Genomic DNA, 26,798 nt, shown 5'->3' with positions numbered 1-26,798 from the left:
GTCAGAACTGACCCTCCAGTGGGTTTTCAGAGGCTGTAAACCACATGGCAGAATATTATCCATCTTTCTCCTGCACGGCAGCTGGTGGGTGTGAACCACCTGCCTTTGGGTTGGTAGATGACTCTGTACACTAGGCCACATATATAAGTAGCTACATATGTTGTTGTTGTTGTTATGTGCCGTCGAGTTGCCTGCGACTCATAGCGACCCTATGTACAACAGCCCTAAACTCCGCTCTGTCCTGTGCCAATCGCACTGTCTCTGACACTCCCATCCCAATTATCCCAGTCACTGAATCGATCCACCTCATAGAGGGCCTTCCTCTCCTGCGCTGTCCCTCCACCCTCCCAAGCATGACGTCCCTCTCTAAGGACTGGTCTCTCCTCACAACATGTCCAAAGTATGTTAGACGGAGCCTCAGAATCCTTGCCTCCAAGGAGCCACTCAATTTAACCCTTTCCAGGACAAATCTGTTTGTTTTCCTAGCAGTCCATGGTATTCTCAATACTCTTCTCCAGCACCACAGCTCAAAGGCCTTAATTCTCCTTCTGTCCTCCCTGGTCATTGTCCAACTCTCTGATGCATAACAAGTGATTGCGAAGACCATGGCCTGTATCAGACGCACCTTAGTCTCCAGAGAGACACCACTGCTCTTCAGCACTTTGGAGAGGTCCCTAACAGCAGACTTTCCCATGGCAATGCGCCTTTTAATTTCCTGGCTGCTGGTGCCAATACTGTTGACTGTGGAGCCAAGCAAACTAAAGCTGTGAACAATCTCAATCTCTTCACCATCCATCCTGATGCTGCTAATTGGTCCAGTGGTGAGAATCTTTGTCTTCTTGACATTGAGCCTCAGTCCATATTGTAGGCTGCAGTCCTTGACGCTCTGCAGCATATATAGTATGTGAAATAATGTGTATATAAATATGTACATTAAAAATGTGCATATAAATATGTGTGTACACACATATCCCCAAAGGAGCTCTGGTTATGCTTGGGCTGCTAAGCAAAGGTTAGTCATCTGAACCCCCCAGCTGCTCCACAGAAAGAAGCTGGGCAGTGCCCTCCTGTAAATATTTACAGTCTCAGAAACCCAGTGGAGGGTCACTACAAGTCAGAAATACTTGACGGCAGTGTATGTGTACTGCATACACACCACACACACAGAGCCAAGTTAAATGCACGTGTGGACACATATAGACAGAGATCCTTAAAGTTCAGAAACTGACACAAAGACAAAAACATCAATGTTCTCCACCAGGCGTCTGACCTGTGGACATGCCAGTGAGCCCAGCGAAGGCAGCGTGCCCACCCACTCTGAGGCATGGTGGTGGCTGGCTCGGCCTTGAAGGCGCTGGTGGCTCGGTGTTACCATGAGGGCCGGGAACTCTGCGGAACCGCCATGTGCGTGCACTGTAATTATTGCTGCGGTTAGCTGGATTCTCAGGCACATTTGTTAGCTGGGTCTCCCAGTGGAGAAGGCAGCCCAATGGGATAGCATTACAGAGCTCAGGGACTCCAGAAAAGGCAACAGCAGCTTCCAGGGGTGCAGGCAGGAGACTGTGCTCAGGGCAGCGCCCCATCGAAAGGAGATGTTAAATAATTTAATTCTAGATCTGCTACTCTACTTGGAAACGGGAGATATTAAACCCAGATATATGGGTGTAATAAAAGTCGAGTAGCAGGAGGGTAAATAAAGGCAAACCTCACGCATCCTGTGCCGCGGCATAATGAGACTGAACGAGTGTCAGGCAGTGCTAAGTGAGGCAGCCTGCAGGATCATTTCATGGAGAATTGGGCTCATAATTCCCCTTAACTGTGATGCCAAGTGTGTGAATTATCCTGGCTGCCTTTGTTGTTGTTAGTGCCTCTGAGTCCCTGAGTCATTCTAACTCCCAGCGCTACAGGTACAAGAGAAGGAACCCTGCCCGCTCCCACGCCGTCCTCACCACGTCTGCTGGACTGGAGCCCATCAGCGGGGCCACTTTGTCAATCTATCTGGTCGAGGGTCTACCTCTTGTTCTCTGACTTTCAGCTTCACTGAGCATGATGTCTTTCTCCCAGGACTGGTCCCTCTTGAGAACATACTCACAGCAAGTGAGAAGAAGTCCATTGCCCTTGTTTCTTACAGGGCATCCCAGCTGTACTTCTCCCAAGATGCATCTCTTTTCCCTCTGCAGTCGTGGTACACTTGGTCTTCTTCAACACAAGATTTCAAAGGCATCGATACTTCTTTGGTCATTGTAGTCGCTGTCTAGCTTTGGAATGCACATGAGAGGACTGAAAGGATCATGGCCTGAGTCAGGCGCTTGGTCCTCAAAGTGACATCTTTGCTTTGTAACACTTTAAAGAGCTGTAGCAGCAAATCTGCCAATCTAATGCATCCTTTGATTTCCTGACTGCTGTTTCCATGGGTGCTGATTACAAACCCAAGTCAAATGAAGCCTCTGACCACGTCACCCCTTCTGTTTGTTATCATGTTGCTTACTGGTCCAGCTGTAAGGACATTTTTATTTCCTTTATGTTGAAGTGTAATTCATATTAAATGTGACAATTTTTTTCTTTTCAGCAGTAAGAGCTTCAAGACCTCTTCACTTTTAACAAGACTAGAATGTGGCATCGGTACAGCTCTGAACAGCACAGGATTTTACTGATTCTTCCTCCAATCCTGATGCTTTGTTCTTCATCACACAATACAGCTTCCTGAATTATCTGTCCAACATGCTGATGAAATAAGTATACTGAAAGGATACAACCCTGCTGCATACTTTCTCTTTTAAAATTTTATACCATGCAGTTATTTCCTTGTTCTGTTTGAATGGCTGATTTTTATCATACCTTTGAGGGACATTTATGTTCTTTTATATATAAATGATAAACATAAAAATTATATATATACACACACACACTCTTAAAAAGAGTATAGAGAGTCATATACAGAGTATAGAGAGTCACTGTACCAAAAGGAATTGGTGGACACAGAAGAATTTCATGAAATAATGTATGAGCAAGAGCCTGTGGTGATGAAGGAAGAAATTCAAGCTGCCCTGAAAAAATTGGCAAAAACAAGGCCCCAGGAATTGATGACATACCAACTGACATATTTCAACAAACAGATGCTGCCCTAGACGTGCTCACCAAGCTGTGCCAAGAAATCTGGAGGTCAACCACCTGGCCAACTGACTGAAAGAGATCTATATTTGTTCCCATTCCAAAGAAAGGTGATCTGACAGAGTGTAGAAATTATCAAACAGTATCACTGATATCACATGCAAGCAAGATTTTGCTGAAGATTATCCAAAAACAATTGGAACAGCTCATCAGCAGAGAACTGCCTGAAATGTAGGTTGGGTTTAGAAGAGGCACTACGGAAATTATAGCAACTGTCAGATGGATCTTGGCTGAAAGTAGAGAGTACCAGAGTAATGTCTATCTTGTTAAGGCATTTGACTGTGTGGATGACAACAAACTTTGGCTGACTTGGAGAAGACCAGGAATCCCAGAACACTTGACTGTGCTTATGCAAAACCTGTACTTGGACCAGGAGGCAGCTGTCAGAACAGAACAAGGAAACACTGCATGTTCCAAAATTGGGAAGTGTATGTGTCAAGGATGTGTCCTATCTCCATATCTTTTCAATCTATATGCAGAACAGATTATTCAGGAGTCTGGGCTCTATGAGGAGAAGCGTGGCATCAGGATTGGACGTAGAGTCATCAACAATCTGCATTATGCAGGTGACACAACCCTGCTTGCTAAAACTGAGGAGGACCTGAAGCACTTGCTGCAGAAGGTGAAGGACTATAGCTGTCAATATTGATTCAGGTTCAAAATAAAGAAAACAAAGACTCTCACCACTGGGCTGATTGGCAGCATCATGACAGATGGTGAAGAGATTGTTCAACAATCAATATCCTTGGTACCAGCAGCCAGGAAATTAAAAGACGAATTGCATAGGGAAAGTCTGCTATTAGAGACCTCTCTAAAGTACTAAAAAGCAACGATGTTAGTCTGGAGACTGTACCGGATACAGGCCATGGTCTTTGCAATTACTTGCTATGCAAGAGCTGGACAATGACTAGGGATGACAGAAGAGATGATGCCTTTGAGCTTTGGTGCTGGAGAAAAGTACTGAATATACCATGGACTTCTAGGAGAACAAACAAGTTAATCCTGGAGAGGGTGAAGCCAGGCTGCTCCTTGGAGGTAAGGATTCTGAAGCTTCATCTGACATACTTTGGACATACTGCAAGGAGGAACCAGTCCTTGGAGAGGGACATCATGCTTGGGAGAGTGGAAGAACAGCACAGAAGAGGAAGATCCTTGATGAGATGGATTGATTCAGTGACTGAGGTAATGGGGGTAGGTGTATCAAAGACATATAAGATTGGCAAGGGATAGAGCAGGGTTTAAGGATGTTGTACATAGGGTTGCTATGTGTCACAGGTGACTCAATGGCACATAACAACAACACTTTATATATATTTATAAATAAAGTTACACACTCACATTTATAGCAGACCAATTGCTTGCTTGTTTTAAAAGGTGATACAATGAACATAGGTGTGCATGTCTCTCTGAACTCACAGCCAAACTTTCAACTAGAAGAAAGGCACTCAGAGCTGGGATTCCAGGGCTATGTGGGATGCACAAAGCTGTTTGGCAAGTTCTCTAGTGGTGTACAGGGGTTTCCATGCTCTTTTTTGCACTCAAAAATACGTTCTTATTTACATGCATGCATCTGTTCAGGCATTCACTGATGAAATAATAGGGATAAATGAGATATTGTAGTTTGAGAAGAAAATCCTAGGCCTCTCCAAAACCCACAGCAGTTGAGTCAAGTCGGATACACAGCACCCCTAGAGGGGAGAACAGACAGCCCTGCAGGACTCCTGAGGCTATAATTTTTTACAGCAGACTGCCTCGTCTTTTGACATTTTAAGGGCTGATGGGTTTGAACCACCAATGTTTCTGTTAGCAGCCCAATCGTTAACCTACTGTACCACTGATGCTCCTTGTTACAGCCCTCCCTCCCTCACTGCTGGAACCAACTCCTAGCTGATGCCCCTACCTAGTGGGTTTTGGAGGCTGTACATTGCATAGGAGGCTCTTTCTCCCCGAAGCCACTGATGGATTCAAACCAGGAGAGAGGCACTGCCTTTGGGCAAGCAGCATACTCCCCATGGACTTCATCACTGGCCTCCTTGCTGATGCCTGAGGCAGATGCTATTAACAGACTTGAACGCAAGCGCTTCTGACAGCATCTTCTAAATGTAAACACAGTAGGGAAACTTTGCTCAGACTTAATAGAGACCCACCAAACAGCTAACCTTACTCTTCCTGTATTCTGGGGGAACTCTGACTTGGACTGAACAAATAAAAGGCCTTTTCATGACCCAATAAGGCCGTGAATGTGTTCTGCATGTTAAGTAAACCCACTTCCATGTCGGGCGCTCTGCACTGTGTTATAATCCCAAAGAGTTTGGATCACCAGCTGCTCTGCAGGTGAAGGATGGACAATCTCCTCCTGTAAGGTTTACTGTCTCTGAAAGCCCACTATAGGGTCAGCTGCAGGTCAGTTCCAACTCGATGGCACACCACCACCACGACAGAGAGCCTGCAGGAGGGAGCACTGCTCTGTGGGGGTCCCAGGGCTGCACATCTTCCAACAAGGAGACTGACCACTGCATCTTTTTTCCTCCCAAGTTGCAGCTGGTGGGTTTGAAGGCCAGTACTTAAGCAAGTGTGGACCAGGGCACCTAGTTCTGCGCACAGTATGAATTCATTTTCACAACCTAAACATAACTCATGTGTGGTTTCCTTTAACGGTGCTCCTGGTGTGTCTTAAGCATGACCACGATCACACATGATCCCTGGGACTTGCTGCAGTCCAGCGCCGGCCACATTCCTGACACCAACACTCAAGAAGAATGTCACACTGACTGCCTGCTGATTCGCCAGATGTCACAATGCCAGCCGGCATAAATGGAAGAGATGGATATTAGGGCCAGAATCTCCGGTTTGGGTCTTTGCACTCTTTGAGGGACTGAATCTTTGGAGGGCAGTGAGTATCACGGTGACAGGTCCAGGTCTATGGAGAGGACACTGGCGCCTTCGCGAAGCTCTCCACAGCCACTCCAGCCCACTAGGAGGACATGTGCTAACTCGATACTAGTCTCATTCCCCTACCCCCTGTCTTAAACTTAGTTCTGCTTGTCTGGATTGCTGCCTTTCTGGAGATCGACTGCTGAAACCATCCCTAATCAAATCATGGAGATAGTAACAGTAAAACCAATTTTCTTCACTGTCCATCACTCACTTTGTCATCCTAACAGAGTCAGTCTGTATACAGATCAAGTCCTTTCTTCCCAGAAGCCAAACTGGCCCTTCCTTCTGGCATGTATTTGTATCTCCATTACAGATCATTTTTACCCCAAAATAGAAAGAATCCAGATCTTGATGGTTCTAAATTTGGGCATGTCACCAGACAAAGGCATCCAAAAAAAGAGTTCATGTTCCAATCAGCAATTCTGAGGTTTCTCTTAGAAAACAATTTTCACAATTACAAAGCACCTAACCTCCTCCCCATCGTCAGCTCTCATCATTTCCTAGGCCGATAGCAACTGTGCTCTTTATGTAAAGGTTCAGAAATAAGTGCTGAACCGACAAAGAGGTTTCTGTGTGGCTTTGCAGCGACACCGCCACCCAGGATGAGTGGGGTCAATGTGCAGCTCTGATTCCCAGCTGGGCTGTGAGCAGTAGAACAGAACGCGGCCTGGTCCTATAGCACTTTCACTGCCAGGGCTGTGTTGAGCCCACCGGGCCAGCCCCCATCAAGAGAGTCTTCACTGGTTTGTTTGGGGTTTGGTTGTTGTTGTTCTGTGATCCTCTACTTTCCAATCACTACGTCCTTCCCCATCGACATCTCTTAATCTCATGTCCAGAGGATGTGAAGTCTTACCATCCTTGCCTCTAAGGGGTATCCTGGTCGTACTTCTTCCAGGACAGCTCTGTCCCTCCTTTGGGTCGCCATGGTGTGCTCAGTACTTTCTGCCATTCACAGGCATGCCTTGGAGATGTTTGGGGTTAAGATCATGCAATAAAGTGAGTATTTCAAGAAAATAAGTCAAGTCCATTTTTTTTGTTTCTTTCCCGGTGCATATACAAGTTATTTAAACATTATCCTAAAGTCTCCACGGTGGGCAGCTAACTAGAAGGCTGGAAACTGGAATCCACCAGCTGCTCCAGGAGAAAGGGAAGGTAATCTCCCCCCGTGAAGACTGGCCGCCGCTTGGACATTGAGGGGGCGCCGTGAAGGGAAGCGCCATGAGGACTGCAGAGCTGCTGGCTTGTTTTGGGGTTTTATGGTCACTGCTGGCTTGTTCTAGGGTTTGATGGTCTACTAAGTGTGTGTCAGAATTAGGAAAAATACAGTAAGAATGATCAAAATGAGACTCAGAGATACTGAGTGAGCACAGGCTCTTAGAGAAATGGTGCCAGTGGACTTACTCAGCACAAAGTTACCGTATGCTTTCAATTTGTGAGAAATGCAGTATTTGCAAAGCTCAATAAATCAAAGCTTAATAAAGTGATGCATGCCTGTATTTATTGTACATAAAATCGGTCTTATCTTACAACCTGTATCTGTAATCTATTCTTTTGCTGTCGTAGCTTTATTGAGACATAACTCACACACTGTAGAATTCACCCTTTTAAGATGCACAATTCAGGCACTTTTACCTTATTCACAAAGGTATGCATCTGTCACCACTATTTAACTGTGCAATGTTTTCATCACCCAAAAAGCAGCCTTGTGTCCACCAACTGCTACCCTTCGTTCCCTCACCTCCCTTCCTAGCTCCTGGTTAACCTCGGGTTTGCTGTCTTCTCAAACCACCTAATCTAGACATTCTGAGTGAACAGGATCATGGAGTGAGCCACCTTACTGATCTGATGGAGTTGGTGGAGCCCTTGAGTCAGTGACCTGTAGGCCCCCTCCCAATCTGGAAAGGAACTCACCTTGGTGATCACCTGACGGTCAAACAACAGTCAGGCCCATAAAGATGGTCAATAACACCAAGGAGGGTCAAACTCCTCAGAGTAACAGGCCCCATAAACCTGAAAGGACGGCATCTGCTGAAGAGCCAAGCTCCAAAGGCAGAAAGGGGCAGGGAAAAAGAGGATGAATGGAAATGAAGGGCCCAGGCAGGGAGAGGGAAGAGGCAGTTACGGGAGACCAATGACATGATGCAAAACACGTATGGATTGTTGGATGGGAAACAAATTTTTACCCAAAATTAAAAAACTAGTTTTTGGGGTCGGAGTTCTTTGATGCGCATCCTGTTTCCTGGGTCCCTTCATCTTCCTCAAACACCCCTGCACACTTCTCCTTTTCCATGACTGAGGGCCTTGGGACTTAGCCGGCTCTGTGTGCTCACTCACCAGCTACTTTTTCGCTCTCACAAGGAGTCCTGCTATGGACGTCCATGGACAGGTTTTCTAGAGGCCTGTTCCTCCTCGATTCTCTTGCTAGGTTCTATGGTAACTGTTACCAAGCGTGATCGTCTCTGAGAAGGGCCTCACACGTCGTAAAGTAGAACTCCATGGAGGAGAGGAAGACCCTCAACGAGATGGGTTAGCGCAGCAGCTGCAGCCACGGGTACCAACAGAAACAGTGGTGAAGACGGTGCAGGACAGCACGACGTGCAGTTCCAGTGTCCACGGGACTGCTGGGGGTGAGGGCCGACTCAACAGTACCCTCGAGGACTGGACCGTGTGCCTCAAACACGCATCGCCCTGGCAGGGCCATGATTCTCAGAAGAAAGTAATTATCCTGAGTTGTAAATCCCCACCTCTATGTAGTTAATGAGACCAGATCAGAGGGCATTCTAGAGCGATGTCACCATCTCCCGCTGAGAGGTCACCATCGACTGTGTGACACAGTTGCACTCTGACAGAGGGGTCACCAGGAGTCACCGTCTACTCAACGACAACTCTCTCTTCTGCTTTACTTACGCCAATTCTTGTTTTCATTTAACTGAATTTTTAAACAAGAACTATCACCTGGATTAAATGGAAACGAATCATGAGCAGGTATGATACTCTGGGTATTTTCTTGCCTGTCGACAAGACACTCTATTAGCAAGTGACAGAGCACTCCAGGACCCACTATTTACATAAGGGGTTGAGCATCTCATCAATCACAAGCTGTGATTGAAAACGGAACAGCTTGTGTGCCTCTTGCTCCTGTTCAGGCCGTTATCTGAAATCATCCAACGTCTCCCTGTGGTGAACGTGGGGCCACACTCCTGAGGCAGTGATGAGTTCACGACAACAGGTGGCTCCCTGTCAGTGAGACATCTGGGTTAAGTGCTGAGCTGCTAACTGAGAGGCTGGCAGTTCGAGTCCACGAGATGATCGATGGAAGAAGGTGAGAGGCAGCTTGGCCCCGAGAAGACTCAGCACCCAGAGAGCCTGTGGGGGCTTCACCGTGAGTCAGGATGGACCCGGTGGCTGTCGGTTCAGTGTTTAGTTCAGTTTAGGCAAACAGTTATCTAAGCTGACACAGCGCTCTAGAGAGCAATATTTTGAATGGGGGGAAAATGGAGTTTGAGGGACAGGGCTTAATTAGCTCTTTTGGTTCTGTTCCATAATATTTGCCAGCAAAGCTCAATCAAAACAGATCTGATGGTTGTGAGCACATTCATATGGTAATGCCGGGATGACAAGGTTTTCAGCAAGCAAACTTAGTCAACAAGAGGTCTGCCTCTCTCCTGTTGTGCTCATCTGAGCACAAGGGTCTCCTTCATCCATCAAATTATACCTGTCACAGAGGCTTAACTTCATTAACACAACTTCCTGATCCACGGCTAAGTGCTAGCAACCCAACATCTAGGCCTCTCCAGTTAATTAAGGCGCCTCTTCTGCATTCATACCATCCACGGTCTGACTTTTAAGGACAACTTAAGAAAATCCAGAGCAGGAAAAACTTATAAAGCAAGACCAATTCAGAAGCAAAAGCTACCGACATTATTAACGTATCTTCTATAGGATGCAGCTCCAATTATGGTCAAGAAAAAGAGAGTCAGATCTCAGCCGGGTCCCCTCACTATTCCAAACATCATAGGGTCATTTTCTGAGAGTCCCTGAAGGAGAGCGTGAGTGGTACAGATCACAGAGTGCTTGGCTAATTCCCCAAGGCTTTGCAGTTCAAATTCACCCAGAGGCACCTTGTGACCTGGTCCTGAAAGGTCACAGCCTTGAAAGTCCTGCCACTGTTCTCTTCTGCAGGGCAGGGCCAGCATCTAAGGGCAAAGGTGAGTCCTAAACCGTGACATAATGAGAAATAAATGGTAATCATGAGGCCACCACTGGTGGCACTGGGATAAAGTGCTCTGTTGCTAACTGGTGGTTTGCACCCCTCAAGTGCTCTGCAGGAGGGAGATGGACAGTCTGCGTCTGTAAAGATTTCCAGCCTTGGAAACCCTACACAGCAGCTGCATCTGTCCTCCAGGGTGATGGGGAGTCAGACAGATCTCAATGCAGTGGGTGTGGTTTGGCTTCTGTATCATATCTATTTATACTTTCACAGGTATATATGTACAATGTGCACAATGTGCACACACACATGCTATAGGGGTGTGTGTGTGTGTGGGGGGGTTTCCTGTCATCTAGATCAGAGCAGGAAATAAGGATGGTGTCTGAACCAAAAGGGGCTAAGAAGGCTCTCCATTAGGACACTGTGAAATTTTGATTTTTTTCACTGTGATCTGAGTGACAGTTTACAAAGCATCGTGTTGTTGTTTTTTTTAAATCAATCGCTTGTGCACAATTTCTTCCACGACATCACTTACAACACCTGCAGTGTTTGTTCACTCATTCGCATTGTTGTTCTCCTCACTCATGATCTAGCCCTCAGTTTTATATGACTCCTCCTCCCCTCCGCTAGAATGCAGTCACCATTCTAGTGTGGTTCTCTGCACAAACCAGCTTTTACAATGGTGATCTTAGACCATTTATAAGCTTAAACCACTGGCTTTTTATAATGGTGGCCTTAAATAAGAGGTGTCCTCTTGTTACTAATGCATTTCACTCCTCATAATATCCTCTAGATTCATCTGGGCAATGTTTCACAAATTCTTCATTTTTTTAAATGGTGCCTAGTACTCCATTGTACCCTACTTCCTCTATCTTTTAAATCACTGATGGGCGCTTGGGCTGTTCCCATCTCTTTGCTGTTGTGAATAATGCCTGAGTAAGGTATAGCGTGACAAACCACAGAGGCCCCGATTCTTTAAAGAGAGGCTGCGGACACAGGGGAAAGAGGCCAAGAATGGTAGACCTAAACTTCTGGCGATCTGTCTACCTCCCTGGGAGATCAAGCTGCTTTTCCTTCCTATGGGAAATTCTAAAAGCCCCTAACATGGCTGGCCAAAAGACAGTAGCTTCATCCCACTGAGGACATCCTGCCCATGGGGGGCTTCTTGCTCTTGTCTCCAGGCCCAATGGGATGCCGCCAGTTCCTTGGCCAAAATGACAAGAACAGGAAGCAGTGACTCCAACATTCTTAGATGGCTCAAGTCCCCTTTGTCCCTCCCAGAACACAAAGTAATCATCACTGTTAGCTCTACTGAGAATATAAGGCAAAAGCAGCACCAGAGAAAAGAGAAGCAGAGGGTTGAGCCCTCCTCTTCTTGCAGAGATAAAAGTAAGTATCTGTCTGTCTATAAATATTAATGTGCCATGGACGGCCCAAAGAACAGACATTTGGGACGTTCCTTAGGAGCAAGGATGCTGGACTTTGTCTTGTTAACTCTGGGCACTTCATTGGAAAAAACCCAATCACTAGACAAAAGTACCTTGTCTAATAAATTAGAGCATCCGCAAATACAAGGGAAATTCTAAATGAAATGGACAGACACACTGGCTGAAACATCAAGGCAGAACAACTGACTGAAATATACCAACAGCAATGGAGATGTAATGGGGCTTGACTTTCCTCCTCCTGGGCATGAGGTCATCATGGTCAGAGTCAGGTGGACGGAGAACGACACCAACACTATGCATTTATCCCAATACTCTCTCTAACCCTCCACCCAACACGAAGACAAACTTCCCCTGAGCTGACAGTCAGTCCCATCTAACGGCACTGGTGTGTTTGCTCACACGCCTTTCTCTAAGCATGCTGTGCTCATCAGGGCTGCACACCCCCAATGCACACACATTTAGAATGACGCCCCAAACCAAACAGCTCTTTTACCTCTGTGGATTATGACAAATTTCAAATACCTGTCATGGAAGGAGCTAGCCCAACCACCTAAATCCCCAGGCTTGAAGGCAGAGGCCAGTTCCTGGGCACACAGGAGGGAGTCTTGTTCACATCTCCTTGTCTCCTACATTGCTGCTCATAAACTCAAACTGTGTGAGGCATGCTGGCCGACACAGCACACCCAACCACATGCAAGGCAGACGCACCTCAGTGCTATGTCGGATCTTGGGAACCCCTGCTTTGCAAGGCCTTTAGTCAGCCCCAGGTCTGTTGTACCACTAGAGGTGTGAGGGGACACTGGAGCACCTGTGGAGGAAGCCCATTTGTGTGGACAATGTGCTCACAGGTGACCCTGAACCATGAGGCCTACCTTTCCCAAATGAAGCATTCCCCCATCTTTCCTGGTGATCTAACATCAGAGTCATGACCTCCTCCCACCCAAGTGATGATCACAGGGATGCCAGCAAGTCTGGCAGGGCAGAGGTCCAGGTGCTGATCACCTGAACACACCTGCAGGACTCACCTGTGTTCCGAGGCAGACAGTCTCCTGTGACACACGATGACAGCTGGTGCATACTTGCCCCTGTGCTCCGTGCTCTCCCTGACGTCCCAGATGGAGGGGCTGCTGGCCCGTACCCCGACGATACTCACGCCTTTCTTCACCTTGGCCCTGTGGGGAAGGATGCATGTCTGAGATGGCTGTGAGCGAAGTCTCTAGTGCGAGACCTGTGGACCAGCGACAGGCTCGTGCTCACAGAGGTCCATAGTTAAGCAACCACACACCTGCAGCTGCTGTGTAAGCCGCCTGACCCGAATGTGCTTTCACTCGCACTAGCCTGTGCCAAGGAGGCTGCTTGCACCACAATGACCCTGAACAGGTGCAAGTTACCTCGCTCACAAACTCAGCTAGTGTAAGAACTATTGCTGCCAAGTCCAAGCCTGCTCACAGCAACCCTGCAGAACAAGGCAGAACAATTGCACTGTAAATCCTTATGGAAGCAGACGGCCTCCTCTTTGTCTCACAGAACAGTTGGTGGGTTCGAACTGCAGACCTTTAGTTTAATACAAAGTTCTTCAATCACTACACCACTAGTGTTCCTTTCTATAGGGCAGCTCTAGCCTGTCATATGGGTCACGCTGAGTCAAAATAAACTGAACAGTCCCTAACAATAAGAAGCTACAGAACACCACCAATCTTCCCCCTCTAGACAGTGTCATACACCAACACAGGTTGATACAACTGATATCCTGCCCCCCAGGAAACTAATGTGAAGTTCTATTTCCCTACTGGGGTAACCATGCTGACTCCACAGACAACTGGTTTACTTGACTTCTACATTTGTGCTCTTTCTGCTACATAATTGTCACTAGCAACATTATCACCACCATCAATGTCACCATCACCATCAGAATTATCACCACTAGCACCATCACTACCACTGTCATCACCACCGTTGCAATTATCACCACTACTCCCACCACCATCACTGTCACCATCACTATCACAGTTACCACCACCACCACCACCATCGTTAACATGCATCGAGTACTTCCCTGGCACCAGGCCTCTGCCCAGTGCACTGCTGACTTTTCACATTTAATTCCTACATAACCCCTTGGGGTCAGTATCATTTTACTTTTTAATTGAGCAGATGAAAAACCTGTCATTTGGGGAGGTTGCTGACTTGTTCAGAGTCCCTGAGTTCATATAAAGGTGAGCCAGGCTTGTAGCCGCAGGGCACACCGGCCTTCCTAACCTCACACAGGACCCTCTGGGGCTGAAGCCCGTTCTCCGAATCTACACATTCTCTGACAATTCTACATTAAGCAGAGCACACTGCACCCTCTAAAATCCACTCAGAATTGAGGAAGAAACAGACTAACTAAAGTAAGTGCTCTGTGTGACCTAATCCACAAAGACAACGCCTGGGTCAGAGAGCGGCAACCAGGATATTTAAAGCTTGGTAAAGCTTAGACAGTATGCAGCCATCCAAGCTGCAGCTATTGGTCTTTTCTCACCAGAAGCAAAGGAAAGGGAAGAAAATCAAAGACACACAGCAACAATTAGTCCAAAAAACTAAAGGACCATCAGCTTCAAGACTAAGAATTAGATGGTGTCTACCACTGGACCAAGGATCACCATGCATGTCCTTCGGGGGGAGGGGGGGAACGTAGAAAACTCAAGTCATAAACAATGGCCTGGCTCACTCGTCTTAGCGAGACTAGTGGCATCACTGAGACTCTACTGCTGACTCACCCTTCAAGCCTATCACTGAATTCTTTGCTCTGTCTTAACCTTTAGCCAACCGACATGGTTAGGAGCTGATGGCTGACATGAGAGGAGCACACTCTTTACAACCATTGACCATACAAGAACTGAAGGGCAGAATTCACCCAGAGAGAAAACTGAGAAGGCAGAAAAGGGGCAGGAAACAAGGATGGGTGAAAATGTAAACACAGGGAGGCAGTGGATGAAGTGTTTCCACTGGGGGATTACAATCAATGTCTCAAATTAAAACATGCATGAATTTCCCCATGGAAAATAAATTTATTCTATACACTTTAAACCAAATCAGAAGTTAAAACAACAACAAAAAGCAAAGGGCTGGCTTTTTCCATTACAGACTCCATTTATTATTACTGCCCCTGTCCCACACACCACCCCACCCCCCGATAGAGTAGGTGCTTCCTCCCTAGACAGAGTAGATGACAGCTCACTGGGTTTCCTCAGTTATCCATGTTTTTCTCTTGAAGATAGTCTGTATGATGGAGCAGGGCTAAAATAGTTAAATTAGTTTCCTTGTACGTCCTTATTTTTCTTTCAAGAAACTTCAAATGAAAACAAAATCGATTGGAAGCATAGAGTTAAAAGACATTACAATAAATTACAAAAGATTATGATTTTTAAAACTGACTTATGTGCTTCAGAAACAAACATGTTCCCTGTTGTGTTTTTGCTTTTTGGTCCTTTGGGGAAACAGGAAAGGTTTTGAAGGAGACTTCAAGGGGTGAGTGAACCAAGCTGATGTGGACAGATGGGAGGTGGACTCGGAAGCCTGAATTCCAGACTTAAGACTGTTTTCTCTGCATAAAAAGATCCCCAAGAAAAAGGGCCAGAGTCGTGACAGCTAAAATGGTCACTACAGTGATCAGAAGGGGCAGGGAGACCATCTTTACTGTGAGTCAGAACTGAGAGAGAGGAAGACCCTCAACGAGATGAACCGACAGAGTGACTGTAGCAATGGGCTCACTCACTGATGTCAGAGGTGATGCAGATGGCACAGGGTGAGTCAGGATCCAGATCTGTTGTTTAAGCGTCATTATGAGTCTTACTCAACTCCATAGCACCTAATAACACAACTTATCATAGGGAGCTCTGGTGGCCTAGTGGTAAGGTGCTGCACCGCCAAGCCAAGGTCATGTGATTCAAATCCACCAGCTGACCCATGGGAGAAAAATGGCCACACTTCTATGAGATTTATGGCCACTGAGAATCCACTGGGTTGATTCCTTGTCGACAGTACATAACCTAACAACCACTGTGCCTCTCCCTTGAGGCAATGAACATCCTGAGGCTGATTTTGTGTCGTGTCCTTTTGAGGTCACCAATCACAGTTGTGAGTTCAGGGATCAGCTCGGTCCTGGGAATCCTCCTAGTTGGTGGCCTGGGATACATACTGCTCTGACTAGTCTAGAGAGGAGAGAGATGGGGCTTTACACGGGGTCCTGGGGCCTCAGTTCCAGGCTTTTTTAGATACAATCATTATGTGCAGCATGCTTTCCATGGGAGGAAAATGCCCTGAGAGGCAAAAATGTTCTCCAAGCCGAGCAGCCCCATACAAGCATTTTGGGCAGGGACGGTTCAGCTGGAGGTCAGCATAGAAGCCCCGTCTGACCTTTTGGACACTTGGCTGGAACTCTCCAAGGGCTCAGCTATGATTCCTGCCTCGCAGAAACTCAATTAAATAGCAGGCAACTGAGAGGTGGTGGAGAGAAGCCCAGCTCTCCGCGGACAGCTGCTATTATATTAAGATGAATTCTAAAGACAGTCCCAATTACTGTGCTCTGGAATTTCATTGAATCTCATTTGCTTTAAATAAATAGGTCATCAAACTGTATCTGACATTCTTTTCATCATGGGGGGGGTATTATCATTGTACTGGCCTCTCCTGGTTTATCATGGGTTTCTATTTTTCTGAGACTTTATTCATAAGTAAATTATTTAGGATTCTGATCACGTTGCTTCAATGAATCATTTTTAAGTTTCTGTGAAAGAACACAGTTGCTTATTTAACCTGTGAAATACCCAAAAGCTGTTGCTAATAATTCTATGGCAGCGACAGGAAGCTATAATTTATAGCACCGTTCCTCCGGGAAACTTGTGAAATCCAGTGCAGGGAATTAGGCAGGTGTCTTTCCTAGAGAGGTGATTTCCACCAGTGGAGACACATTTCTAGGGCAAGTTGTGGATGTTCTGAAATAGAGAAGGAAATCATCTCCAGGGGTGTATGTGCCATGTGTGTATATATACAACAAGTACCGCTGAGTAAGAAAATTAGGTGGTTATATCTTAGAAGGAGTGCCCCAGAGGTGCAAATGGATAATGTGTTGAGAGATTAACAAGAAGTTAGCAGTTTAAGCCTTGAAGATCTGACAATCCACTGCCAAAAAAAAAAAATCATAATAATCAACTACTGAATACAGTATGGATTCATCATTTGGCATTCCCATCAGCAGCGTGTAAAAGTTTGAACCTCTCATACTCTTGATAGCATGTGTTGTTTGCTGTCTTACTGAACACTGCTATTTTTGCTGGCATAAGATGGTATCTCGTTGTATTTATTTGCATCCCTCTAACAGCTAAAACTCAGGAGAAAGAGGGGGAAATCTCCTAGATATGATTTACTGTATCGGATAACCTGAGGTAGGTCACCGACGGGTTGGTTGGGACTCCATGGTACACAACAACAACTAATGATCTTAAGCATTTCTTCATGTGTCTGGTGGCCATCTTAATGTATTCTTGGGTGAAGAGTTTTTCCCAATTTCTTCAGTCTCTACAGAAAGCAGCTTGGTGCTTCCTAAGATATCTGGGGATAGTTAGATGACTTGATTCAGCAATCCCACTCCTAGACAGACTTCCCTTCGGGATCTCTGGTGGCTTAGTGGCACAGAATTGTGCTGCCAACTCAAAGATTCTTGGTCCAAACTTAGCAGCTGCTCTTCAGGAGAAAGAAGGGCAATCTCCTCCCCCTACGTATTTTACAGCCTCTGAAAACCTGCTGGAGGGTCAGCTATGAGTCAGCTCCGATTTGATGGAACATAACAACACAAGGGATATATTTACCAAAGAAATAAAAATCATGACACAAACTGACATGCACACTCTCACGCTTACTGCAGCATTGTTTACAACAGCAAAAGATGGAAACCATTCAAGTGCCCATCAAGAGATGAATGGCTAAAGAAATTAGGCTACATTCACACAATAGAGTACTATACATCAAGAATTCATGCGAGACCAGGAAACAGGGATGAATGTAGAACAAGTTGTACTCAGTGACATAAGTCAGTCACAAAAGGCCAATTATGGTATAAGATCACTGATATAAAAAGCTAAGAAATGGTTTACATGCAGAATCAATCTTGCAAAGAAAGGAGCAGTGAAAAAAACCCACTACTCAAGCTGGGTGAAGCAAGAAAACAGAAAAAGCAATAGCTTGGAGCTCAGCTCTTCTCTGATACAATAGGGTCACCAAGCTCAGAGCCAGCTCAGGGATCTGGGGCCTGCGCTAGGTTAATCCTTCTGGAACTCTGGCCCCAGAGCCTCCTAAGAGGAATGGTTAATGAAGCCTGGGCATGTGCCTCAGAATCCACACCCGATGCTAACCTCTCCCTCTGTTTACGACTGCTGAGTTCCCCACATCTACCGAGGAAGCTTTGTCATCTATTTGCGCTTCAATAAATGCAGGTTCTACTGACAGCTTCATTATGCAGAGAGAAACAGAGCACTTGATTTTCGAACACTGAGCTGTGTGTTTACACTTAACAGCCGTGGTGATGGGGGTGGGGGGGGGTGGACAGTCTTTGTTGCCCCGTGGCGTTCACATGCACTATGTTCTGTACAAACAAAGCCTGCTTGGTTTGAGGGTGCATTGTGTTTAAAAAGCACAACAGTATTATAGAGTATCTACCCCAAGCAAAGTCTCTGCTTCTTGTTGTTATGTGCTGCCGAGTCATTTGCGACTCATAGCAACCCTATGTACAACAGTCCTGAAACCTGCTCTATCCTGTACCAACTTTATTGTTTCCAACACACCTCATTAACCCAGTCACTGTATCAATCTATCTCCTAGATGGTCTCCTTCTCTTTCTCTGTCCCTCCACCCTTCCAAGCATGATGGCCCTCTCCAAGGACCAGTCCCTCCTTGCAACATGCCCCAAGTATGTCATTAGGATCATGAAAATAGCTCAAGGTAGTGACAGTCATTTTGTTTTATTCCCCAGTATCCAATCCCTTATTCTGGATCACAACATCTTGGGTTAGCTGACTTACACACTTCACCTATTTCTGGGCTGTTAGGATGTGTTTGTCCATCAACGGGTTCTTCTCACATCCTGCCCTAGAGGTGGACACATGACCAAGCTGGAATTTTCCTCTTTTTCCTAGAATTTAATCTTGAGTCAAGAGGCATAGGGATTGATACAAACTGGAGAAAATTCATCCAGTCCTGCTGAAACTGATTACCTCCGTTTACTGTCTGGCTTCCAGAATCCAGCTCTTCAGCCTCTGGGCTTGTGGAATACTCTGCATCCTTCCAACCCAGTCCCCACCCTTTTTCTCGCTCAGGGGTCTTCAAGTCATCATTTGCAACTGTATTGTCAGACACTCCTTAGAAAGAAGGATGACAGATATACTTTGGACATGTCATTAGGAGGGATCAGTCTCTGGAGAAGGGACACATTATGCTTGTAAATTAGAGGATCAGTGAAAAAAGCAAGACCATCAGAGTGATGGACTGACTCAGCGGCTGCAGTGGCAGTGAGTATGGTGCAGGACTGGGCGATGGTCGTGAGGTCTCTAAGTAAGGTGGAGGAGACTCAGTACCCCCAACACAATCACACAGTAAGGGAAGGTAGCCTCTGAGGCTGTGACAGTGACTCCAAATACTTGATCTTTCAAGAACAAAGAAAGTGGCTTTTGTTTTCTTTTCTCTCTTCCTGTTAACAATTGGTTTCTAGTGTTGCAGGTCAGTGGTTCTACTCCCCTGTGGGTCAAGGCTGATGTTGGCTTTATTAGTTGTATCCCACTTGGCTCCCAGGCAGTCACTATCTTCATTACCATTCCACCCAATGGGAAGGGGAAAGAACAAGGAAACAAGTCCAGTACTGGAGTAATGGGGGTTGGTGTGTCACTGACAGTGAGACTGGCTCAGGATAGAGCAGGGTTCACAGCTGTTGTCCATAGGATCGCTATGAGTTGCAGGTGACTCGATGGAACATAACAATGACAACAACAACGTTTATGTGGGAGCTCTGATGGCCTAGTATAAGGAACTGATCTTAAGCCAAAGTAAGCCCACTGTAATCAAATCAGTTCCAACTCATGGTGACCCTCAATCTGGTTTCTGAAGCTATAAATCTTTAAGGAATTTTTTTCCCAAGATTACCTTATATCCTTTCCAAAAGTAAAGATCACTTGAGATACTTGATGCAAAAGATCATGTCCTTCAGTATGGATTACACAGTGACATCAAGTAAGCAAAAGTTCTCACCACAGGGCCAATAAACCATAACATGATAAATGCCAACCTCACTGTCACTGACACACCAACCCCCATTACTCCAGTTACTGAGTCAATCCATCTCATCAAGGGTCTTCCCCTTCTGCACTGTCCCTCCACCGTCCTAAGCCTGAGGTCCCTCTCCAAGGACTGGTTCCTCCTTGCAACCTTGCAACATGCCCAAAGTATGTCAGACCGAGCTTCAGAATCCTTGCCTCTAAGGAGCAGCCTGATTTTACCCTCTCTAGGATGAACTTATTTGTTCTCTTAACAGTCTACAGTATATTCGATACTCTTCTCCAGTACCGCAGCTCGAAGGCATCAATTCTCCTCCAATCATCCCCAGTCACTGTTCAGCTTTCCGATGCGAAGAATGTAACTGTAATCAGGCTCACCTTAGTCTCCAGACTGACATCATTGCTCTTCAGTACTCTGAAGAAATGCAGACATTGAAAATGATGAGATGACGACAACCACTGTAGTCTGAGTATTCTATACCATCGTCCTGCTGAAGTATCGTATACACACTCCATTCTCAAGAGTACCTACCTATCCACTGGGTCCCTTCTCTCCTAAGCGCAGGGTGGTGACACACAACCACCAGATGCCATGACACAGGGAAGCCTGGAAGTGGACATGGAGTGTGGGTCTACTGCTCCCTGAAGAGGGAGCCGGTTTGCATTTTACTGGGGGAGGGAGGTGGAGAGTTACATTTAGAGTCAAGGCCGACCATCACTGCAGTGGTTTCTGAAGTCTCGCTGTGGGTGTGACACTGCATGTTCTACAAGCAATCAGCTTCCACAAAGAATTAAAGCCTTGAAAACCCCAAGGGGCGCTCTAAGCCCGTCACCACAAGTCAGAATCAACTCAACAGCAATGAGCGTGAGTATCCTCTGAAGGGGTTCTGGTGACTCAGGAGCTAAGCGCTTAGCAAAGCTAACTGACAGGTCAATAATTTGAGCCCACAAACTTTCCCATTAGGGAGCTCTGGTCTGGTGGTCTAGTGGGTGAAGAGCTGAGCTGCCAACCTAAGAGAAGGCAGTTTGAATCCATCAGTTGCTCCTTAAAAGAAAGATGGGCAGTCTCTTCCCATGATATTTACAACCTCTGAAAACCCACTGGAGGCTCAGTTCAACTCAATGACACCTAACAGTAACAGCAACAATAACAACTATTTCATGGGATGGAAAGATATGATAGTCTGCTCTCATGAGATTACAGCCTTCAAGGGAGCTCTGGTGGCCTAGTGACAAGAAGTTGCACTGCAATCCCAAAGGTGCATGGTTCAAATTCACCAGATTCTCTGCTGAAAAAATGTGGGCAGTCTCCTGTGCCAGTCAAATCTGACTCCACGGCTCACAACAAGAAAGGAATAAAAACAAGATGACAGCCTTGGAAATGCCAGGAAGCATTTCTACTACCAGGTCACCACAAGTCAGAATCAATGGGACAGCTGGTTTATAAAGGAATGCTGCAGTCCCTGGTATCTGTGAACATGACCTTCTTTGGAAAAAAGGTCTCTGAAGATACAAGATGAGGTCATACTGGATCAAGGCATCTACCTAGGCTGAGAGGTTATCTCTAAAAAAGAAGAGACCCAGAGAGAAACAGATAGAGGAGGGACAGCCATGTGAAGATGCAGCTAGGAGTACCCAAGAAAGGACAGCCCTTCAGACATCCTGAAATGCACACTGTAAGACTGCTGGCCTCTAGCCCAGTAAACAGCAAATGTGTGTGTTCTTATCAACCATCCACTTGGTGGTGCTTTGCCACATTGTTCTAGGAAGAGTGAGGGGGCGGTTTAAATGGCTGATTAAACAGTCATAGGCTACGTGGTCTGTGCATATATGTGGACTAGCCTCCTGAGGCGCTGTTCATACAGAGATGTCTGCATCGGGGTGGTTTACAGTGAGCAGTGCACAACCTGAACAGCAGTACTCGCAACCCTGATTCTACCAAACACGCAAAGGGTTCTCCCAGATAATCCTCATCTGACTCTACCAACTCCAAGGAAGAACGAAACAGATGATGAAAGCAGTGGACACTTTGGCCACCTACCACTCTGGAGGTTTTCCCAAGGAGTCAAGCCAAAGCAAGGAGCACTGTCAAGTCTTCAGGCAGGCCCACTGCTTGCTCTGAGAACCCCTGATGGTCCTGGGCACCTCATGTCGGCATCTTTGCCCAGTCAACCTGAACTGGGCTTTCTTTGCGAGCACAGACATCTTCACTGGCTTTTTAAAGTGACGTTAGAGCTGAAGGCCTCCCGCATGGCATCTCATCTTTTCCAGAACCTGGTCCTCTGCACCTGGCTGTGACAGGTGGAGGCCGAGAGACCAGTGTGCCCGTAGACCAGCTCCCAGCAGATGCGAGACGAGCAGAGCTGGGCAGATGGAGCCCCAGGTCACATCAGGCCAGTCACTATCTCCTGGTGTGGTGGACCTGTACGCTGACTGTGAGGAGATGGGGTGACCACCACATCCCCAGAAAGCAAGCCTATCTTGGATGGAAGTGACCGAAGCAGGTGACGGATCATGTCAGGTGAGCAAACCAAGCATGGCCCCAGCACGTCACTCCGGAGATGGCCTCTGAGCTCCCTCGAAGGGCAAGGTTCCAAGGGATGCTGACAGGGATGCTGTGAGTGGTGGCTGACTCGATGGCACGTAACAACTGTTTCGCAGGCAGTATTCTCAGAAGTAGAAATACAGTTTAGAACAAAGTGGACACGTTTTCCATTGTCAGAGAACGTCCTAGTGACGAAACCACGTGAGCACCCACACGCAATGTTCAGAAGTTCATCTAAGAAGGAATCAAAAGAGAACAGAAAACTCACATGATGACAATCTCAGAGAAGAAAAAACTAAAACTTGTCAATATTCATATAACTGTCTTGTGGTCAGCATTAAAAAGACGTGAGTAGGTAGATGAAAAATGTATGCCTATCCCAGCCTATGTCATGGATTGAATCATGTCCCCAAATCCAAGTGAGTAATGAAGCAATGTGGAAGCTGCTCAGTAATTATCCTCCATGATGTGCAAAGACGACCAGCTGTTAAGAGGATTAAAGGCTGGATGGACAGACAGAAGCCCCTCAATCTTACAGCTGACCATCCAGCAGCATGACAGCCTCGATCCATGGAGGCCGAGTTCCAATCCCATAGCTGACTGTCCGGCAGCATCACCATCTCGATACAGCTGACCTTCCAGCAGCACCAACACCTTGATTCACGGAGGCAGAGTTCCAATCCACAGCCGACCATCACTGCCTTAACCTGTGGAGGTGAACTTACCCTGAGGTGACACCTGTACCTTTTATACCACAAGGTAAAAAAAGGAGAAAGAGGGAACCATACTACCAACGAGGAGGGGGGAACTGAGTCTTGGACCCCCAGCTCCTGCACTGGGAAAGCCCTAGAACCAGAAGCCATCACCCCCTTGCCCTAGAACCAGCACCCTGAACTCAGACTTCCAGTCTCCTAAGCTGTGAGAAAACGAATTTATTTGTTAAAACCTTCCCCTCTTTGTCTGTCTGCTAAGGGGCACTAGAGACCCGGAAGCACGCAGATGAGCCGATGACCAGAGTTGACATCTCCTCAGATGCATGGTGACCACTTCCCGTGTGGTTGAGCCCCACAGCATTTTAAGGGGCTGCTTTTACAGAAGCAGATGGCCAGGCCTTTCTTCCGGGTTACCACAGAGTAGACTCCACTGAGTAGTTTCATTTCCAGCATTTCAGACAGCAGCCAAGTGAGCAAGCACTTCACCATGAAGGCTCCCGCCAACACACATGTAGTTACAGCTGGCTCTGCCACTTGCCTGACGTGTAAGGGGGGAGGGACTTTCTGTCCCTGCCAAAAATACAGTCGTTCAAATCTCTCACACCCTAGATTTGGGGAGAATATGGGTTTTGGATCCACAAGAGTAATTACAACTGTAGGCAAACAGGTTCCTTGCATTAGAAAAGAAAGAATTTCATACAGATCCAGCCACTCATAATCAAACCACACCAAACCCACTGCCACCAAGCTGATCTGAAACTTGGTGGCTTTCTATCAGGTTTCTGAGGCTGTAAAGTTCCAGAAGCAAAGTGGCCTTATCTTTCTGCCAAGGAGAAGAAGAAAAGAGAAGGCGGGTTCAAACCACTCAACACATAGCCTCCATCCAACAGCACCAGGGTACCCTGCCTTCAGCAAAAGCTTGGAAAGAACGAACAGTCAGTCCAAGGGGGAACAGCAAACGGGCTGTGCTGCTTCCAAAAATGGTTCTTAGAGAGACAGGTCTGAGGATCGGCTCACAGACACGGACCAGCTCTCAGCGACGCTCCCCGTGAACTACCCACACCCTCCAGATCAGAACGCCACATCAGTGCTCACTTGCTATTCAATTTTTTCCTCGTGGGTCTTCAGTCAGAAGTGTGCTGGAAACGTGCTCTTTCCAAATATAAAGGACTCCAGTGTGAGCAAGTGCGTCAAACCCTTAACATCATGCCCCATGGGGAAAAAAGAGCTTTGATATTATTTGTTGTTTCACAGAAACCTGTCTGTTTTGAATCTGTTTTCTCTCTCATCCAGACAAGGACCGAGAATCAAAGCTCTGGTTCTTCTGAAAAACAAAACAAAATGTAATCCCTGTGCTCCAGGGGGGCTGTAAGATGCAAAAAGACAGTTCATGTCATACTACAAGTTCCAAATTAAGTCAATGCATTCCAGATGAAGGCAGTCATCCTGCCACGACCAGCAGGACGGATTCCATGTACACCAATGTTCATCGCAATGTTAGTTACCATTACAAGAACAAGGAGACAGCCTACATATCCAACCACAAATGAATAGATTGAGAAGCTGTGGTACATTTATACAATGGACTACTATGCAACATGCAGGACCAATGATTTTGTAAATTACTACCTAACTTGGGAGGGACTGGAGAACATTATGCTGAATGAACTTAGTCTCATAAAGACTAATACTTTATAAAACCATTATTGTAGAATGAGCATGAGGATTCAAGGGGAGAGATGGTGGAAGTAGAGGGGTGAAGATAGATGGGGCAAGGGGTGTTAATAAGAGGGTTGCACAATTCGATGGGTGGGGGAGAAGGAACGGGAAGGATCTTGTGTGAAAAAGTGTATTCAAACTTTGTAAATAAATCAGTATAAAATTATTTTTTTTAAAGTGTCCAGATGAACCTTTATAAGCAAAGACAGGTATTTTAAATTCACCAGCTGCTCCATGGGAGAAAAATGGGCCCTTTCCTGAGCAATTTATAAAATTTTAAAAACTTACTGAAGGATCAGTTAGTTACAAGCCAGTTCTGAACCAACCATATATAATAATAACAACAACAACAACTAGTGTTTAAAGGAAGCTCTGGTTCCCTAGCATACAGGGAGTTGCAGACATAGACACATGTACAGTATACACACGTTGCATACATTCCTGGAGATGAATTGCCATGTCAACATGGATGCATATTTTTAATACTGAAGATGGTGCTTATCGCACCCTGACTCTCGGTGGCTCTACATACAACAGAAGGCAGTACTGCCTGGTTCTTTGCTGGCTTCACCATTGCTGGTCTGCTCCAGTTTGGGGTGCGGCCACCGTGTTCCTGGAGTGTCTGCCACCCCGGAGGGAGCTCATCCTTCTGCACTGTGTCAGAAAATACCCCACGGTGGCCCATAGGGTTGGTTTGTTTTCAACTGTGATTTGAGTTTAAGTTTACTGAGATAATGGGTCTTCCATTCAACAACTGACGCACTTTCTATTTTATGACATTAATTACAATCCCAACATCACTGGGCTGAGTTTTGGAAGTGGTTCACCAGGCCTTTCTTCCCAGTCTCTCTTAGTCTGGGAACTCCACTGACAGCTGTTCCTAGTATTTCTGAGAGACCGGCGACTTGCATGCAGCCACATACACGTCCCCACAGGACAGACGACACACTGACAGACTGGGGTGGGAGTGGCTTCAATATTGGTACAACTTCCGTAACTGCCATTCAAGGAAACCATTCCATCAGCGCTGACCCTGTGAAGAAGCGCTTTTCCACCTTTTGATCTTAGGATCTCTGATAAATGAAAATGAAATTTCATTAAGTAGGAGTGCCCCTGAACTTCATTCACGTATTCACATTTGAATTTCATCTTTTATCGTTCAATGTGTTTGTGCCCTTTCTCCATTTCGTCCTTGCTTTCTCAGTCCTCTTTTTATTGTTTATTAAGAAATCAATGTGTAAGGAAATTAATTTTTTATCCAGTTAGGATTTATTTTGTCATGGGGTGCAGAGTAGGGCTCCAGCTTTGTTCTCTGCCCCAACTGCTTTTATCAGCACATTTTCATTAAATGAGTCAGCTAGCACCCATTGATTTGAAATGTCACTTTAACGGTATTTTACTTATACGTTTATATATTCACTAAATGTATATATTTTTTATGCTAATTTTGGGCCTCTCAATTTGCTTTTACTAATTTTCCCACCTTACCATATGCAGGCACCCAGACATTTTAAACACAATAGCTTATGGTGTGCTTTCCTATGTGGGACTGCTAGTTTCTTCTTAAAGCCCTTTGTCTCAGGGGTTTGCTCCATGCCCCATCCTCCAGCCTGTCTCCATCAGCCAATCAACAAAGGCAGCCTTCCAGCTCTCCACAAAGGCCTCATGAAGCACACACAGGCACTGCACAGAAGCAGAGTAAGGGGCTTCCAGAGTCTGGGACTTTATCTCTAAAGCAGAATATAACATCGT

General features: G+C 46.1%; 1 protein-coding gene across 1 annotated transcript in view; it reads right to left on the bottom strand.

The window, feature by feature from the left end:
* The window catches only part of TMEM132D (transmembrane protein 132D), a 564,576-nt gene that overhangs the window by 280,355 nt on the left and 257,423 nt on the right, over nucleotides 1-26,798 (bottom strand). Inside the window, exon 3 of the mRNA XM_006894681.1 lies at nucleotides 12,792-12,938. Within this exon, the coding sequence (XP_006894743.1) occupies nucleotides 12,792-12,938 (147 nt within the window). The remainder of the gene's footprint in view (nucleotides 1-12,791; nucleotides 12,939-26,798) is intronic.

The sequence above is a fragment of the Elephantulus edwardii genome, unplaced genomic scaffold (genome assembly GCF_000299155.1).
Source record: "Elephantulus edwardii isolate Elephantulus edwardi_28Jun2011 unplaced genomic scaffold, EleEdw1.0 scaffold00148, whole genome shotgun sequence".
Taxonomy (NCBI): domain Eukaryota; kingdom Metazoa; phylum Chordata; class Mammalia; order Macroscelidea; family Macroscelididae; genus Elephantulus; species Elephantulus edwardii.
This window is presented reverse-complemented; position numbering and strand designations above follow the sequence as displayed.